The sequence below is a fragment of the Moschus berezovskii genome, chromosome 22, assembly GCF_049115385.1.
Source record: "Moschus berezovskii isolate FMDL1 chromosome 22, NW_MosBer_1.0, whole genome shotgun sequence".
In the NCBI taxonomy this organism is placed as follows: domain Eukaryota; kingdom Metazoa; phylum Chordata; class Mammalia; order Artiodactyla; family Moschidae; genus Moschus; species Moschus berezovskii.
Window position 1 is genome coordinate 51,503,897 of NC_142481.1, and position 18,375 is coordinate 51,522,271.

The following is an 18,375-nucleotide window of genomic DNA, read 5'->3' on the forward strand; positions in this document are numbered from 1 at the left end:
CACATCACCTCTTCGGGGTGTTGGCATGACCAACCCCAAGTATCCTGGTGCTGGAAACAGTGTGCTGGTGTGTGGATCCCTGACAGCAGCGGTGTGTCCGCCGCTAAATCCTATCTGATCCAGTGGCAAAGGGTAGTGGGTGCTCAGCATTCTGAACGAGTGAATTTGTGCCAGCTCGTCCTCTGCCTGTGTTTCTTGACAAAACGGTATTTCACATTTGCAGATTCGAGTGTCCCTGTCCCCTGCCCATCCCCAAGGCCCAGAAATCAATGCGGCCGTGGTTTGTCATGGTCCCACAGTAAGTCAGTGTTCCGTCATAGCTTGCCAGCGGGAGGTGCTAAACAAGCCCCTCCCTCCTTAAAACAGCTCAGAACTCTGAGCCACTGATGCCCAAAAGATGCCAGAAGCAGAGCAAGAGTCTGTAGCCACACGTCCTGCCCCAACTGGCCTCTCTTGCCTTGAGCTTCAACTTTTGTTTGAGTTTTTCTCCACTGGACTAGGGGGAGTTGAGGAAGTGAAGGGATCTCTCAAGGGGGTCTATGGTGGGAACCCATGAAAACCAGGTTCATTGTCCCAGAGAGGAGGTGAATGTCAGGGGTTGAGTTGGGGCTGCTCGGGGAGCTTTCCCACCCCATCCAAAGGCCAGCAAGGGGATCAGAGAGACCCCAGTCCCCTATGCAGACCCTGCCCATCATCATTTCCTCAGCACAGGTAAGAAGCTGGATCATGACCAGACTTCGACTTCTCCCTTTTTTCACTAGGCCTTGTGGCTAGAGGAAAATGGGTGTCCGGGAGCCATGTGGTATTAATACAGTGGTTGGGGACATGGGCTTTGCATTCAGTTCCACCTCTTACCAGCACTGTCTGGATAAAGTCCCCTAACCTCCTCGAGCTGGTTTCTGCATCTGGAAGCAGGAGCAGTGAATTATAGGATCTGCATAGGAGGGCCGCTGAGGAGGTAAATGGAGGTGCCGTGTAAAGAGGGTGGCCACAGGCCAGCCCGGGCATCTCCTGAATGTGAGCGAGCCCTGTGTCTGTGAGCCCTGGCTCCAGGCACCCTGCGTCAGCTGCTTCTCCATTAATATCACCAGCTGGCTGGGCTGCTGGACGGGAGGGGGCAGCAGAAGCCACAGTGAGGTATCTTCTCCCAGGTTTTTTCAGGAGCCCAGAGAACTTCGGAGGAGAGACTCTAAACTTGGCGCCCATCAGGACCCCCTGGAAGTCTTTGGGCCTGAGGATTCCTGGGTCCCTCCTCCAGAGATTCTAATGCAATGACTCTCAGCACACACACAGATACCCCCCACTCACAGTTGGAGCAGACAGACATCCCTGGTGTTTCTGATGAGGGCAGTCCCTGAGTCACTCTCTCAGAAGGGAAGCCCTTGAGCTCAGGGGTCTCCTGACCAGAGGTTAGGAGGTCCTGGGGTGGGTCCTTAACGGAACCCCTGATTCAACCCCATGTCAGAATTCCATCTCTTGAGCCAAATGGAATGATGTCTTCCTCCTCCCTGGGAAGGGAGGGAATGAACATGCAGGTGCGTTATATTGGAAGATGGGGAGTCCAGCGGTTGCCAAGCTGGACACTCAAGTCCCTGAGAGGGCGACCTGGTAACACACGAGTTCTTGCGTCTTGTTTGGCACCCATCCCCACAATGAAGGGGAGAAGGATTAGAAATGCCTGAATCTCATAGCCATTCCTGTTTGGGCACCCCAGAGCTAGGCTGTCCTCTTGCTCCCGACAGGTATCACCTCGCTGACCACCGTGCCCATAGGTCTACATGATGTTATTATTAGACGTGAGGAAAAGTGAGGCTCAGAGGTGATGTGGCTTGCCCGGGTCAAGCCTTGTGGGGCTGGGGCTCCAGCTCTGTCTTTGCACTACTTCCAGGAGTGCTGCCGGCGGGGAGCCAGGCTTTCAGTACCTCACCCTCCCCACCCCTACCCCTTCGGTTTCCCCCCCAAGAGCCAAGAAAACAGCAGGACCCAACGGGCACTTTCCCTTCCTTCTCAAGCGCACACCCTGAGTGCAGACTGGTCGCCAGGCCTGCAGATCCCCTCCACCAGGGGCCGGGGAGCCAGGACACAGCGCCAAGGCGCTGCTGCAGCTGCTGCCTGGGGCCGCCATGGCCTGCAGCCGAGGCGCGGCTGAGTCCAGGGCGTCGGCCCCTCGCGGAGAGCTGCAGGGAGCTGCAGCAGAGGCGGGATGTGTCATCCTCTTATAGAAACCCTATTGAATTCTGTCCTGGCCGATTCCCCACCCCCTGGCCTGTTACTTTGGGGGGTATTCATACCTTTAGGGTATCTCTCTGCATTGTTCCAGGACAAACGCCCTAAAGGTATGCACAGGACTTTTGAATTAATTCTCTTGAGGATGTTCCTAAGCTAGAAGTATACTCTACGCACCCAGGGCAGGGCCTGTGACCACCTTAGAAGTGCATTTGCATTTTAGGCTGGTAACTTGCACAAACTGTGCAGGCTTTTGTGTTGGCACCTGGCAGTGGGAGCTTCATTCCGCGGTCCTGGTGTGAGCCAGACAAAATGGGCCTTAGGTCGGCCTCGACGAGAGCAAATGCAGTCCTGTGAAGCAGGCCTTGTGAGATTTTGGTTGTGGATGTGGAAGCAGTTACGCCCGTAGAATCTGGCCCTTCTGGGTTTGCCCGAAGCCAGACTCCTCTCTTCGGGGAAGGCTGGAATTTTCTCTCGTCCCCAGGCCCCAGGTTAGGCCCATCCCTGATCCCTGGGCTCCCCAGGGCCAGTTTTCCTGCCCCAGTCCCTCTGGGTGCCTCCCATCCAGCCTGGCGGGGATGTGAGCGTGCTGGGAGATCCCGCCGAAATGAAGGCGCTGCAGGGGAGATGAACAGGAAACTGGGGTTCACTGCCGCCCCGGACTCTGGTCCAGTGGCGCCAAAGCCCTGTGTTACCAGGGCACACAGAGGCCTCCGGTGCGCCAAGGAGCCAAGGGAGTGGGCGCAGGGTCTGGGGACACCTCAGCAGAAGACCGGGGCGCGCGCCGACTGGGCCGGCATTGGGTTTCTCCTAATCAGCCCCACTTCCCCGGAGCCTCTGTCCTAATTGGGGCGCAGGCTCCAACAGAGGAAGGAGGGGGCCCCCTCCTGCCTGCCTGCCGAGGTTGTCTGGATCCCCAGCACAGCGGTTTCCGCACCCGAGGCCTGAGGGCTTTTCTCTGGCCGCGTTCTCCAGGGCATCGGTGGGGTCAGGGGATAAGGAGAGGTAGCCTCCGCCCCAAGGACAGGGCCTCCTCTGCCCTCGGTGAAGCTGCTCCCCGCACGCTGCCCGCCGCTCCGGCCGACTGAGACCTGAGGGACAAAGTCGCCGGCTTCTTCCTGTCCCCTTTATCTCCGTTTTATAGACAGCTGTTAGTTTGGGCATTAATTGCCCGGGTGAGTTTATTGATAATTTTGATGTAACAGAGCACCGGAGAAATTGCCCTCACGTCCAAAATGTCAAATTTGAGAAGAACCAGGTTCAGAGGCTCATGACCCCACGACGCGGAGAAACTGTGGTGGGTCTTGAACGGCTGCACCGGCAATGTGACTTTACTGTGTTTGTTTTCCTAGGTAGCTGGGAATTGGAATAGAAAGAGGGTCAGTAGGGGAGATGGACTTTTTAACATGGATTTCCCCCCTAATGATTTAGGGGGGAAACGTGCCTATCACCTTGCTCTCCCACCAACAGCTTTTTTCTTGCTCAAAGTTTACTTGCTTCACCATTGAGGAAAACCAAGTGTAGGGCACCAAAAAAAAAAAAAATCCTATCAAAAAAATAAAAGGAGATGCTCCACGATTGATAACAGTTGGAAACAGTAAAGTTTGAAACTCAAAATACAATTCTCATTGGTCCTGGAGTGACCAAAAAGAAAGTGTAAAATATTTTATATATATACATATATATATGCACACACATATATATATGTATGTTTTTCCCTGAGGGAGGGAAAACTACAGTTTTTTTTTTAAGTTTGATTATTGTTTTTTAAAACAAGAAATGACATTTAGAGGGGCAAAGGGCTCTTCTTAAAAAACAGAAGCCAAGAAAAATAGTTATTCTTGTCCAGATTTCACTTCAATGTGAAATGAAGAATGAAAAGAGAAGGATTAGCCAACAAATAAAAAGGGGGAAAAAAGATTAAGAATCATCCATACTTTAAATACAAAAAAGAAAAAAAAAATAAGACTGGCGCTCCCAGGCTGGTTTCTGTCTATATTTTGAAGATATTCTGCAATCCCAATAAAATACTCATGCAATTTTATTTCTAGTTGATACAATATAAGGCCATATACAAATGTTATACATTTTTATTTTTGTTCTTTTTTAGGAAAAAATACACAAAAGGCAAAAACATCCTCAAATTGTCATTTTTATACAGTGCAGAAGGGAATTTAAAATACGTGTCACAAACGCTGCACCCCAGCAGCCAAAATACTAAAAAAAGGGGGGAAGTCCTTCATTTTATATATATATATATTTATATAAAACATATGGAAATTTGTCTTTACACAGATCGGACTTAGTTTCAAATTTACAATGTATATCTAAAAAAAAAAATTCTACGCGGCAAATATTGCCAACAAAGTCACACCATTAATACTGATAAACGGAGGAGCCTATGCGGTGTTTCGATTATTAGGGAAAGAAAGTAGAATAAATAACAGGATGAGCCTTGCTAGCGTTTTTTTTAAAAAGTGCCTTAACCTTTCTGCGTCACCGCAATCCTGACTCAGGGCGTTCAGCGGGCCTTCCCCGTCCCCACGGCGCCCTGCCTGCCTCACGCTCCCACCAGAAGGTTTACAGTAGAGATCGGAGACAGCTGGGTCTCGGGAGAAAAAACACCCACCAAGCAAGTCAAAGTTCGAAACCAAACCAAAAAAGCTTGAAGAGAAGGAAGGAGAGGAAGGCGGAGGAGGACGGTGGCAGAGGCCGGGAGAGCCGCCTGCTTCTGGGCTCCTGGTTTCTTTCCTAAGATGAGCAGTGGCTTCAGAAATGCAAGTTACTCGCACAAGGATCCACCTGTGGCTGACGGGAGGACTTCTGAGGTGGGGAGGGAGAGGGCGACTTCTTGTCGCCCCCTCCTTTCCCTACAAGAGACGGCTCTAAAAAGGAGACAAGCATTCCAAGACATTCTTTCCAAAAAAAAAAAAAAATTAAAAATAAAACGATAAATACTCAACCAAAAAATAAAAGTATTTGATAATGACGGTTTCACACGTTGTTTGCCTTTCTCCTAAAAACCTTCCCCGACGTTTGCCGTTGGAGGGGGAGAGGGGGAGAGACCGTAGCAGAAATGCATGTTCAGATGTTGAGAGTTCTTCCCCAACACAGCACCTTCTCAGCCGGCTTCAGTCGATCAAAAATAGATACTTATTTATCAACAGCTGCAGTCAGATCAGGCCCCGCCATCACCATTTAAAAAAAACTGTTGAGGGAGTGGTGGGGGGGGGTGTCGAGGTGCCGACCTTGCTTGGTCTTTGCCTCGCGGGATCCCTTTCCCAATAATCCGGTTGGGGAGGGGTCAAACCCTTTTCTTCTGCTGACGGTTATACCTCAAAAAAAAAAATAAAAATAAAAAATAAAGCAGTTTCTGGTGACGGGTTCCGAAGTCCCTGCGCCCGACTGGCCCTGCCCGGAGGGGCCCTGGAGCTGTGGCCTCACATGACGCAGGGCTTGATGTCTTGGTAGGTGACCTGCTGGTGGTAGTAGGAGCCGCCGCCGGCCGAGTGCATGGACGAGGATGCCATGGTGTTGAAAGAGAAGACGAACTCCTTTCGGTCACACATGCTGGGCGACTGCGAGTGATACCGCGGGATGCCTGCGGGGGCGAAGCAGGAAAGAGGGCATTCAAGGGTGGCCTCCGGAGGCCCGGGCTCCAGGTGGAGCACCGTTATGGTGGGGCGCGCCCAGGGGCAGGCCTGCCTGGCTCGTTGCTGGGCCGAGGCCTCCCACGTCCCAGTTCCCGGTTTCAGGCCAGCGCCCAGAGGGAAGATTCCCCAGACACGGTCAAGGATCCCTGCAACCCTGGGTGCCCGCTGCCCCAGCCTCTCCCTCCGTGGACACCGAGCCTGGCTTGGGGGCTCCCGGTGGCTGACAGGGAAGGGATGAGAGAGGCCAGCAGGGAAGGTCCAGCGGCCTCCACTTCCAGGGCAGCCTGAGGCCTGGGCCTGGCGCCGGGCAGCCACCTTCCAGCCCCCGGAGGCGGCCGTGTCCCCAGAGCAACAAGCCAGCCGGCAGGGGCCAACACAGGGGCAAAGAGGGCTTCTCCAGAGGAAGGGTCTTTGAGGAGCCGAGCCTGTGGGACCGCTGGAACCCCGACTGGAGTTTGAAGCAGCCCCAGTTGGGTGACCCCCGTGGAGAGAGCCCTCCAGCCTCCAGGCCCGGCTCCTGCCTCCCGCAGGCTGCTGACAGCTGACTCCTGACAGGCCCCTGCTTGGATCCCTCCAAGCTCTTTCAAGAACCAGACCCAGAAGGCTGCTAGCACATGCTGAGGATCCAGAGGGGAAGATGACTGTGAATCTTTTTTCTCAGGGAGGATTGGAAGCGGAGTGGTACCTGTGGGCCTGGAAACCTGGATCCTGAGAAACAGTCTTTTGGGGCCCGCAGCTCATACCTTTGATCTGGGTCCCTCTCAGCCTCTATCGCCACAAAAAGCCCCAGACTCAATGTTCGCATGCCCCAGTCCTGGTTCCCGAAAGGCCAGGCTCTGAGCCTCTGAGCGCCAGCGCCAAGCCCCGCCGGCTTTGGGCCTAACTCTTTCGTCCTGACCGGCTCAGAGCAGAGGCGGCTCTCCCGAAGCAGAGAGAGCAGAGAGAGCGAGCCAGCTGCCCCAGGGATGGGCCAGCTCCATCCTGGGAACTCGCCCAGGTGTCAGGGGGCTAAGGGACCTGAGGGAACTTAGAATATTGGAGTCTAAGTCTTTGAGGTGAGGATGGGGCCTACCTGGCCAGGCTGGGGCAGCCAGCATCTATATGGGCGTTGAAACAGAAAGGAAAACGGAATGTTAGTCTATGGGGGGACTCCAGGCTGCACTCAGCCCTCAGACGGAGAGAGGTGGACCGAGAGACACCTTGGGGAGCTGAGGCCTTCATGGTGCAGCTTGGGGACTGGCACTCCACGGAGGTGGCCGCAGGCTCCAGACCAGGGCGCCAGCAGTCTGGGGGCTAGGTCTGTAATGTGCTCACAGATGTCCGCCGCACCCACCCCCAACCCCTCAGTCCTGGGGACAGCTCGGGGCTCCCCACTCACCTTGCAGCTCAGCAGGGGCGTTGTGACTGTTCTGGTGCAGATACGGTTGGTCCAGGGAGTGCGTGGAGAGGCTGCCGGACAAGGGGTTGGCCGCGGGGTTGCAGGGGGACAGGGGCTGCTGCTTAATGTAGGAGGCGCTGCTGTTGAGCGCCGCCGAGGCGGAGGGAGGCCAGGCGGCCGCGGAGCCCGAGTAGACGGCGTGGGGCTCCATGACCCCGCCTGCCGCCGCGGGCAGCAGCGGGGAGGCGGGCACTGAGCCGTCGTGGTGCGGGTACTCGCCGGCCGCCGTGCCGCCGCAGCTGCCCATGTACGAGTGGCCGCCGTTGGCGGGCAGGTGGGGCACCGAGTGGCTGGGCAAAGCCATGCCGTCCACGTTGCCCGGCAAGTGGCCGTTCATCATGCCCAGACCTCCCTCCAGCGCCAGGCTGTTGGGCGGGCACGAGAGGCCGCCGGCAGAGCCCTGGAAGCTGTAGGTGTCCGGGAGGTGGTTGAAGCCGAGCCCGTTCATCATGCTGTACATGGGCTTGAGCGCCTGGCATTTCCTTCGGAAGCCGCGCGGCCGCCGCCGAAAGGAGCCCTCCTCGAACATGAACTCGCTGGCCGGGTCGATGGTCCAGTAGTGGCCCTTGCCCGGCCGCCCGAGGCCCTTGGGCAGCTTGATGAAGCACTCGTTGAGCGAGAGGTTGTGGCGCACGGAGTTCTTCCAGCCCTGGTAGGAGCCGCGGAAGAAGGGGAAGCGGCTCTGCAGGAACTGGTAGATCTCGCTGAGCGTCAGCCGCTTGGTGGGCGAGCTCTGGATGGCCATGACGATGAGCGCGATGTACGAGTAGGGCGGCTTCTCCGGGCGCCGGATGCCGGCGTTCGTCTTCTTGGCCTTGGACGGGCCGGACGACGCGGGGTCCATGGCCGCGCCGCCTCCCCCGCCGCCGCCGCCGCCGCCGCCGCCGCCGCCGTGCGGTGGCTGCTGCTTCTCGGGCGCCGAAGACATCGGGTGGCTGCTGCCGCCGCCGCCGCTGCCGCTGCTGCTCTGCGCGGCCGAAGAGCCGGGAGGAGGAGGAGGAGGAAGGGGAGGGGGAGGGGGCCGAGGGGGAGGGGGCTGCGCGCGCGGGGCTGGCTGCACCTCTGCCGTCATCGGCGGCCGCTTCTCCGGAGCGAGCCTCGGCGCGCCCTCCCCCGCCCGCTCGTCCTCCCCGAGGAGCGGCCGGGTCCGCGGGCGGTTGGCGCAGAGCCCCCCGCTCTCCCTCCCGCTCCCTCCTCCCCCCCACTCTCCTCCCTCTTTCCCTCCCGCCCTCCCACAAGGGAAGGAGCCGAGCAGAGGCTAAGAGCAACCTCTTTGCAGCCTGGGCGGAGGCCGCAAGGAACCCCCACCACACACACACCGGTTTTTTTTGCGGGGGAGGCACCCCCTCTCGGGCCTGTGGCTGTGCGCCCCCGCGGGGAACAGCGCTCGGTCCCCGCCACCCGCGGCGCTCGGCTCCACGACTCCAGCCGAGGCCGCCCGCTCCGTGTCGTCTCTCGGCGGCGGCGTCTCGCGCGGGCCGGCGTAAGACCCTCCAGGATTTCCCTCCCCTCCCAGCCCCCCTCCGGCACCCCGCGGTGGTGGGCGCTTAAAGGGCCCCCACCCTCCCCTCCCAGCGGCCGCCTGCGGAACCCGCCCCGCCTCCACCAACCTGGCGAGCAAGTGTTAATGCGCCCTCGGCCCAGGGTTCAGCCCAGCTACGCGCTGGCCACCCCCCCTCCGCCCCCCACCCCGCCTTCCCTACCCGGGCCGCGCGGAGGAAAACGCAGCCGGAGTCCCGGGCCTTCCCCGACGCGTACTGCCCGGTGGCGAATCGCAACTGTGGCCGCCGGGTCGTGGCCATCGCGGGCACAGCCGGCTCGGCTACAAGTCCCCGCGGCCGGCGGGCGGGTGTTCTAGCGAGGGACCGCCTACCCTCTCTCCCCGCCCCTGGAAGGACTGCGCCGCGCCCGGGACTTTTCGGACTCGCCCAGCAGCGCGCGAGCAGGCGGGCAGCCGCTGGAGCCGAGCGCGGGCGGAAAACGAAAGCGCAGGGCGGATCGCTGCAGCTTTGTCTCCGGCGCCGCGGGTCGTTCGGGGAGCGAGTGAGAACCTCTGGCCTTGCGGGGAACCAGGACCCCACGGGCTCGTTCAACGAGTGGCGGGGCGCATTCACTAACTTGTGCACTCGTGCGTACACTGATGCACAGGCAAACGCGGTAAATTTCGCAGACTCAGACCTGCAAACACAACCGCGTTCGTTCCCACTCACGCACACATGGCGCTCAGGCATGTGCGTGCCCACTCACGCGCTCGCTCACACACAAAAGGCCCAAAGGAGCTTTAGTTCGCACCTACTCTCACTCGTGTGTACACCAGCCACGCTCTGATCTGAGCCCACACATAGCTCAGCTGACACCCCCACCCCCAACATACACGCTGAAAACCCGCCTATTTGGCCCCGCGATGCTTGCTTGTGTCCCCGCTTCGCAAGAGCAGGTTCCGATTTCTCGCAGATGGTAAAGGCCCTGGCAGGAAGTTTATACGGCTCAACGTAAACACGTTCTGGGGGATTCTTTAATAATAATAATAGAATTCCGCGTGCGCGGGGGGGAGTTGGCCTAATGCCCCTGTGGGCTCGGCCTGCCGCCGCCGCGGGGGCCTCTGACACTGCGCGCCAGGCCAGGTTCCGGAAGGCAGTCTGCGCGGGCGGGGAGCACGGGCCCGGGCGGCCCTCGCGCGCCAGGCTGCCCGCAGCAGGGGGCTCGCACGCAGCCTTCCTCCGCCACCCTCCGGGCGCTGGGGTGCAGGCTAGGACGAGGTGGGGGGCGGAGGCGCCGAGCGCAGGACGGCGCAGGAGCCGGGCGCGACGTCGCACGCGGGGAGCCAGGTGAGTGCAGTTCGCTCCGCAGACTTCCGAGGAAGAAGGCGAGGAGTGTTTTCGCGGGTCATCTCGAGGAGTCAGGACGCCGTGCCCCGGCGAGAGCAGGGGCGAGAGGCATGTGCCGGGCTCGAAGTGTGGCACCGCGGCGCTTTTCAAAGCCCACCGGCCTCCCTGGTTTCTCTGGGCTCCTTGTCACCCGCTGACCCACCCCTCCCTCGCTCCGACGCCTGCAGCCTCGGCGGTAGACGCCTCGTCGCCTTCGGGGCGCCTGGCACGTCAGTGCGAGGAGCTGGGCGTCTCGGCGGCGTAGCCTGCCCCGGCGGAGCGCGCTCTAGGCAAAGCCACCTTCTCTGCGCCGCTCTTCCGCCCGGCTCTCCCGCGGTCTCGGCTCCGCACGCTGGCAGGGGCCGGCTGGGGAAGGGGGGAGTGAGAGACGTGACCGCGTAGTGTGTGGTTGTGTCTTCGCGCAGGTAGAGGCGCGCTGGCAGACCCATCTCCGCTTGACACAGCCCGGCCGGCACCCGCCGAACGCAGGCATCCTGAGCACGGCGCACGGCCTCCATCCGTCTTTCCAGAGAACACCCCTCACACAGCTCAGGCGCCCCAGCCCTCGCACGAGCGCTCAGGCCATGCATACCCGCTGAGGACACACTTTCGGTTACGTGCAAACACTCCTGCCCTGCGCGTTCGCCCACGCACAGCCGGCCGCACAAGCATGGCAGCTCCACTCCCGCGCGCACACGTCCATGCACACGCACTCTCATATTCTCTCTCTCCATCACTTTTTTTTTTTTTCTTCCACCAAACGGCAGCTGCAGGGTAGGAGGCCCCGCGGCGCCGGGAGGGAAGTCCCGCGAAGGGGTCGCTACCGCCCGCTGCTGGGAACGAGTCTGACCTTTATAGAAGACACGCTAGCCAGGGAGATGGCCCTCTCCCAAGGCAGCGATGGGCGAAGGCTCCCAGAAAGTGATAGTGACCCCTCCCTTTCTCTCGCTCCTCCCCCACTGACAGCTCGCCTCCAAAATGAGGGGACTGTATGGAGCATGAAGATGGGGGGGCCTTTTCCCAGCAACCCCCTTCCCTCTAGGCCCTCTCTTAGGTGGGGAGAGGGCTCCAGAGTCCATCCTTGGGCTAACCCCAAATCAGTTTTCCCAGCTCCTGCACATCACTGCTTCTCACTGGCTCCCTGTGGGGGCTCCTGTGGGTTGGGGAAAAACTCTGGCGTTCCTGGAAGGAAGTGTGGAGCTGGGCCCCACCTGGCCTCCATTTACCCCTGAGGTCTAGCAGTAGAACAGACTTTGCAGGGGGAAGGCCAGCAGTTACTGTGCCCAGGGAGGGGCTGAATGGCCTCCAAGCCTCAGGAGCGTGGCAGAGGGAGGCTCTCCCTGCCCCCACATCTCCACTGGGGCAGCAGGTAAAGGGGGAGGAAATGTGCTCCGGCTCTGTGATCCGGAGGCCTCCCATTCTGGAGAGAACCACAGGCATGGCAAGGAGGGCTTTCCAGGTGCCCAGAGACCAAGCTTTGGGCTCTTCAGATGCTGCCGAGAGCTCTCGTAGATCGGACACTTTGGAAATGGAGAAACTGAGGCCCTGGCCCGGCTCGGCCAGTGCTGCCAAGCGAACACCTCGCCATGGTTCTCCACCTCCAAAGGCTGGCTGTTGGAATTTTACCCTCCCAGATGCCTCCTCACAGGCCTGGGGTGGAGAGAGCAAATTCAGAAATGCTTCCATTGCCCCCACCCCACCCCTGGCTTTCCAGGCTCAAGGGTACTGAGACCCTTTAGAGAACTGCTGGCGATAGAATAATAGACACCTCAAGCACGTGGTAATAATAGAGCTTACCGACTGCTGGCCACGCAGCCAATAATTGAACTTCGCCTTATGAACACCTTTCGGATGTTCTTAACCTTTCTCTGGGCTGTGACTCCCTCTGATAAGCTGTTGAAATCTACAACTTTACACACACCCCTTCCAAAGGACATATACCTAAGACCTTTGTAGAATGATTTTCAAGGTTTCAACAAATTCATGGAGCCCACCTGTGAATCCACAACCTCGCATCCATGAACTGAACCTAAGACTCTGGCTAACACCCCCGAAGATACTTTTCTAACCTTCACAGACGGTCCTACCAGGTCAATAGTGTCCCTCCCTTTACAGATGGATTCAGTGACGTTGCCCCGTGTCCCAGGTCACCCTGCAGAATTAGGATACAGCCCCCAAGTACAGGGCAGAGACCCTCTACATGTAGACCCACAATCGGATGTGGTCTGGGTTTGAATCCAGACTTCACTGTGTAGGAATGTTGCATAAGCCATTTGTGCATTAGTTCCTCCTGGGTTTTGTTTTTTGTTTTTGTTTTTTTGGCAGGGAGCAGGCAGGAGTTGTTGATTTATTTTTCCCCAGTTGACTCATTGGTTAAATTTCAGGTGTGCAGTTGATTTGATACATGTATGTGTTGCAAAGTGACTCCATCCTGTCACATAGTTACCATTTCTTTTTCTATGGTGGGAACGCTTAAGATCTCTCAGGACCATTCCAGTATATGATACAGTGTTATTAGCTGTGATTCCCCATGCTGTGACCTAGTGTCTTCATCTGAAAAAAAAAAAAATGGGACTGAATAACTGCATCTTTTTCTTAGAGCTGTTGGGAGTTAGACAAGACTGCCCAGAAAGCCAGGCTATCCAAACAGACAGAAACAAACAAAACCCCCAGGGGCCCAGCTCCAGGGACGGTCGGAGAAAATGCAGACGGGGGATTCCGGCTGCTTTCTGCTCTCGCTAAAGATCCATCAAGAACCCCCTGCCACCCCAAATCAAATCTGCGCTCCAGCGCCAGCCACAGGAATCCCCAAACGGGGAGGGGGCTGTAAAAACAGACACGCCTGCCATGTCTCCCACTCCCCAAGCCCGAGGTATTTTTACTGGCTAATTGCTTAAGTGAAGCCGCCCGGGCCGAGAGCGCGCCGTAACCCGAGCAGGGAACCAGATCCAGCTCGGATTGTGCCCGGGCCGGCAGCGCGGGCGGGGGCGCGGGCGGGGGCGGGGGCGGCCGCCGACCACCCACCGCGAGGGCAGCCGCCCCGCCCGCCGCCGCCCCTGCTCTGCATTACCGCCGGCCCGCGCCGCCCTCGTCCCCGCTCCCTCGAACCCCTTCCCGGGCGACGTCCAAAGGCGACACAAGGTAGTGCGGGCGGACCCCAGACCAACGTGGGCGCTGGGCAGTAAAGGAAGCCGCCTGGCTTGGGGGCCTCGGTGGGGATTGGGGGAGGGATGTTTGTGGTGAAAACATAGCCCCAGGGTCGGGAGACTGTGGGGGGAAAGTCAGGGTCAGGAGGAGAGCGGGTGTCCTCCCCACAGCTGTAGGATGATCTGTGCACGCAGTGGGATGCTTCTCTCTGCAAACTCTAAAGGCGCACACGCCTGGCGAGCGCCGCTGTGCAGGACACTGTCAGAGGGCGCCCGGCACAGCCCCACAAGCACGCGTGCCACTGTGTCAGGTGGGGGCACAGCGTCAGGCCTGCATGCGCAGAATAGCACGAGGTGTGCAAGCATGACTGTTTCTTAGGCTGAACATCACTAACGCGGGTACATGGTGGTGGATATTTTAAGATGGGAACAGTGTAGGGCACTGTGTGTGGAATACTGGAGTGCACTGGGAGGTGTCCTGTACACCGGCTATCATAAAGTGGGTGTAGTGTGACTGGGGTTGTGCGCACAGAGTAGTCGGGTTATGCACAGGCTCGCATGTTCTGGACAGAATGTCACAGGCTCTGGATCATGTGGTGTAGAGCTGTGTGCACTGTTGTCAGGTGTGGTTCTAACGGGTCCTGTTGGACACGACACAGCGGTTTTGCACGTGGCTCAGGCCTGTGCACACGGAGCGCCCTGGGCTGCTATTGCAAGGAGAGGGGTTTGCACAGGGACGCCGCGTCTACCCAGAGCGCCAGGCGGTGTGTTTGCAGTGGGGTGTGGCGATGTGAGTAGGAGACTGCACACAGCCGAACACCCGAAAGCAAAATGCGGAGATCACACAGCCAACGGCCATGGAGGCCCGACTCTGTACCCTCACTAGGCACCCCAAGGTCCACTCTAGGTCGGAACCCCTCACGGTAACCCTGGGAGGCAGGTTCTGTTTGGATCTCGGGTTTCTCCTACTCTGTCTGTAGCGACAGAGCAGCTTTCCTGCCCTTAGATGTGCTGGGGAGGGGGCATGGCTTGGAGGACCATCTGCCTTCTGTGCGAGTCTTTGCAGGGCTGTGACCGCAGAGCCGTGCGAGCTTCTGTCTACAGCCCACACAGGAAAGTCGCAGAGACATGCAGGCAGGGTGAGCACTAGAAGGGGGCCCCAAATCCTGGGGAGCCCCAGGGCTCCCAGGGAATGCCACTGGGAAGCCTCCCGCTCCGTGCTGCACTTTTCGCCTGCTGCTGCCAGCCAGACTCCAAACCTAGGCAGTCCGCTGTCTTCTCTTGTCAAGGGCAAGCCAGAGTCTGGGGCCCTCTGAGAGTCTTCCTGGGGTACCCCAGGTGAGGAGGAGAGGGCCACACCCTCTGGTCGCACTGGCCTGGCCACACCCCCTTGGTTCAGACGGGGCTCAGAAACCCCACCTGTGGGGAACCCCCCCAGGACCATGCTTGGGGGGCAGCTGTGGTGGGGGCCATCCATGGCCCAGGCCTGGCAGTTTATCTCCCCTGTCAGTTGTACATTGCGGAGAAGTTCATGTTTTGGTCAAGGAAAAAAAAAAAGAGAGAGAGAGAGAAAGAAACTCGTATTTGTGCTGCTGCAGTCCTGAGCTTGCCCCTCCACTTGGCCTTTTACCCAAAAGCACGCATTTTCCATGACGTTCTTCAATGAAATATTTGACAATGCTGCAAACCAGGAATTTACAGCCCTCTTCCCCGCGAGATTTTTGGGAGTTTTCTGGCCTTAGCGGTGCATCCTGCTCTGAGGAACAGAGAGCGCTCCGGGGACAGTGCGCGTCCTGGGGCTCCAGCCCCGGATGCCTGGTCTGCGGCTGTGCTCCTTCCCACGGGCGGGCTCCAAAGCAGCTGAGATCTCTTCATCCCTGCTGCCTAGATGGCTGGGCTCAGAAAGAGACAGAGAAGACATTCGTCCCAGCATGGGGGTGGGGAGTGAGGATGTGTGTGCCAGAGGGAGTGCCTCCCAGATCTTGTTTTTGAGCAAGGGATCCACACGGAGGGAGAGAAAGGCATTTCCCAAAAGGTGCAGCAGAGAGAAAGGGGCCAGTCCTCAACACTGGCTCGCAGGGTGGGGCGACCAATGGAAAGAAGTCCTTTGGAGGCTGGGGGAGTGGACAGTGAAGACCAAGAGGGTGAAAATGACTGACTTAAAAAAAAAAAGGAAAATACATTGAAAATTAAACATCAGGTATTTTCTGGTTCTCAGGCTTGAGGGGGAGATACGATAACCTACACAGTTTGTGGGGAAGAAGGGGCTGTCAGAGAGTGAGATGAGAGAAGGGAGGGCCAGGCCGAGCAAGGCCAAGGTGAAGGGCGGTGCTCAGATTTGTTTCTTCATGAAAAGTTGCGATTTGCTCCCAGAAACTTGCTGGTGTGTGCATTCAAAGTGTGCCTGTTGGTCTTCACTGACAGCTTGCAAAGCTCTATTCCCTCTTAGAGGGTATTGAAAACACGGAAACAAGTGCTGTTTCTAGGGAGCAAACCGAATTGGAGCAGCCCAGGGAGGCTAAGGAAGGGAGAGGCTCCACCTGCCTGAGGGCAGCCCACAGCCCCCTGGTCTGCTGAGGAAATGGAGGTGATGCTCCCTCCCCATGCCTCCCCGACTAGGTGAGGTTTGGGTCCTTCTGTCCCAGCAGGGTTGTATCCAGGCAGCCCCAGGGCATGCCCCCCTCCCGCCCCCGCCAGGACTTGCACGTGGGCGTGTGGGCTTGCACAGCCTCTCCACACAGCCTCTCTGCAGTGTTTTCTGCACTTTCCGTGTGGGAGCCAGCTCTGTGTGTGTGGTGCAGGAGACGACAGGGTGCACTTTGGAGCCAAGTGGTGCGAGGCGGCCTGCCCTGTGCGCCCAGAGCGGAGGCATGGGTGACCGGAGACAGGGAGACCCTTCCCCGCTCCAGAGAGGTCACCGGAGCCCAGAGACTGAGAAGCAGGGGCTCCCCCAGAGGGGCGCAGGGGGTTTGCTTGAGGCCAGAGTGGACATCTAAGGAGGAAGAGACGGATTCAGAGGGTGTGTGTGTGTGTGTGTGTGTGTGTGTGTGTGTATGTATGCATGGCCCCAGCTGAGCACAAACTGGACGTCTCCCTCTGCGGCTCCAGGCACTGGGCAGGCAGTGGCCACTCTGATATTTTCTCTGTGTCCCATTTTCAGAGGAGCGGGTCCCAGACCTCATCCCCATTAGCCCTGGGGTGGGCTTTCCCAGGAAAGCCTGTGAGGCCCTCTCCAGTGTCCCCGGGGGCCCGAGGGGGAGGAAAGCAGGGCGAGGAGGCCAGGGCAGCGCGAAGCCAGGAGAGCCTTCCCAAGTGATTTCACTTCTGGGTGCCTCCGGTTTTCCTTATCTTAAAGTGGGGGATAAGGTCAGTACCCATTCACAGGGCAGCCTGAGAACCAGAGAAGAAACACAGAAGAGCTCTGAGCAGGGTCTGAGAGGGGGCTAAAGGTTGGGGGTGGGAGCAGCCACATCCGTGCACACCAGGGCAGCATGCTTAAATAAAACTAGAGAGACTTGGCTTCTGCCTCTCCTTGCGTGGCCTGAGGGCGGCCTCGCCTCTCTGTGCCTTAGTCGCGGAGCCAGGACAGGGACAGCACCTCCTTCTCTGTGGTAGTCGTCCAACTGGGAGTAAGGCTTGACCTGGTTGTTATCACTGGGGGTGCTGTCTCATCCCTGGTGTTTGGGGGTGCGGGGTGAGGTTCTGTGGGTCTCACCTAGGCAGACTGAGCTTTGGCGGCGTGAACTCGAACAGAGGGTCAGCTCGCATGAGACTTTGGACAGGCTCCCTCCCCTGGGCACCCTATTTTGCCCCCACCCCTAGTGGTGTGGCACCTACTTCAGCGGGCAGGGCGTCATCCGTGGGTCGGTGGAGCAGAGCCTCCACTGGCCGGTGACAACTCAGAGTTGACGTGCTGACACCCAGCAGGTTGATGAAGTCTCAGATGTGCCCCTGCACCAGCCAGGCTTGGTCCCCAGTCACCCTCTGCAGAGCCCCTTGAGGGCTCCCATCCCTCATGGGGAGGGAGCTCTGGGGCAAGGGCCCAGCCAACAGATACCTGGGTTAGAGTCCCACCCCTCCCTCTTCCGTCCCAGCTGCTGGGCAGTCTCTGTGAGGCTTCCAGATCTCTCTGAGCCCCTCTTCTCATCTGCATGGTGGTGAAAATACGGATACTGCCACCCTGGGGCCCCTGTGAAGACCGAATGAGAACAGCGCTGCCTTTAGGGAACCACTGAGCGCCTGCTGTGTAGCCGTGCTGGGCTGAGGAGCGGGCTGTCTGTCGCTGAGCCCACTTTGCAGACAGGAATGCAGGGCCCAGAGTGAGGGCTCCAGTTTCAGACACTTCCCTCCTCCTCGAAAGGGCACTAGTAGAGGAGGGTCGTCCCAGCACGGGCACCTCCAGGAAGAAGGGAGGCTATGCTTCACGTCCCCCACAGCTTTCCACCTCGAATAACAACAAAAGAGTACCCTCCAGCCAGTCACCCCCAACCCATGGGACAAAGGGGCTCGGGATCACTGACCCCCTCCCCAAGAGTCATTTTCCGAGAAACGCCAGGGACAGTGAGCAATGGGGCCTGGCCTGAACATCCCCGCTCTGAACAGGGCGTCTGTTTTGCTAGGAGTGGGGGCTCATCAAGACCCTCGACTGCCCTCCCCCAGGGTATCGCCCTGACAAGAGGGTATCACCACTCTTTTCTGAGGAGTTAGATGGGTGCAGGAGCATTTGGGGAAAGACAGACATTGGAGCACACTGGCTCCTTGGGGGCCTATGGGTCTCTGTCTCCCCCAAGAGCAAACCTCCAGTGGGATCCCTTGCTGGGTGGGGTGGGGGGAGGGGTCCTGACCAGCCCAGGCACTGGGGCTCCACTTGAGGCAATTTGCAGAGCTGGCCCCGTGCGGCTCCTTGCCTTTAAAACTGCTCCGTGTCCCTCGATACTATTCTTATTTTTGCATCTCAGCCAATGCCCACCTTCCTATCAGCCAGCCGCTTCATACCCCATAGAATTTAAAAATTTACAAAACAACAGTGTAAACATAAAGTAGTC

The 18,375-nt window shown here is 58.4% G+C and overlaps 1 protein-coding gene across 1 annotated transcript; it reads right to left on the reverse strand.

Annotated features, from left to right (window-relative positions):
* Positions 1–4,417: 4,417 nt before the first annotated feature.
* On the reverse strand, positions 4,418–8,821 carry FOXF1 (forkhead box F1). Its single transcript, XM_055413002.2, has 2 exons — positions 7,258–8,821; positions 4,418–5,827 (listed from the first exon to the last, which is right to left on the reverse strand). Exons 1-2 carry the CDS (start codon positions 8,387–8,389, stop codon positions 5,667–5,669), a joined length of 1,293 nt encoding a protein of 430 aa, XP_055268977.1. The 5' UTR covers positions 8,390–8,821; the 3' UTR covers positions 4,418–5,666.
* Positions 8,822–18,375: the final 9,554 nt, after the last annotated feature.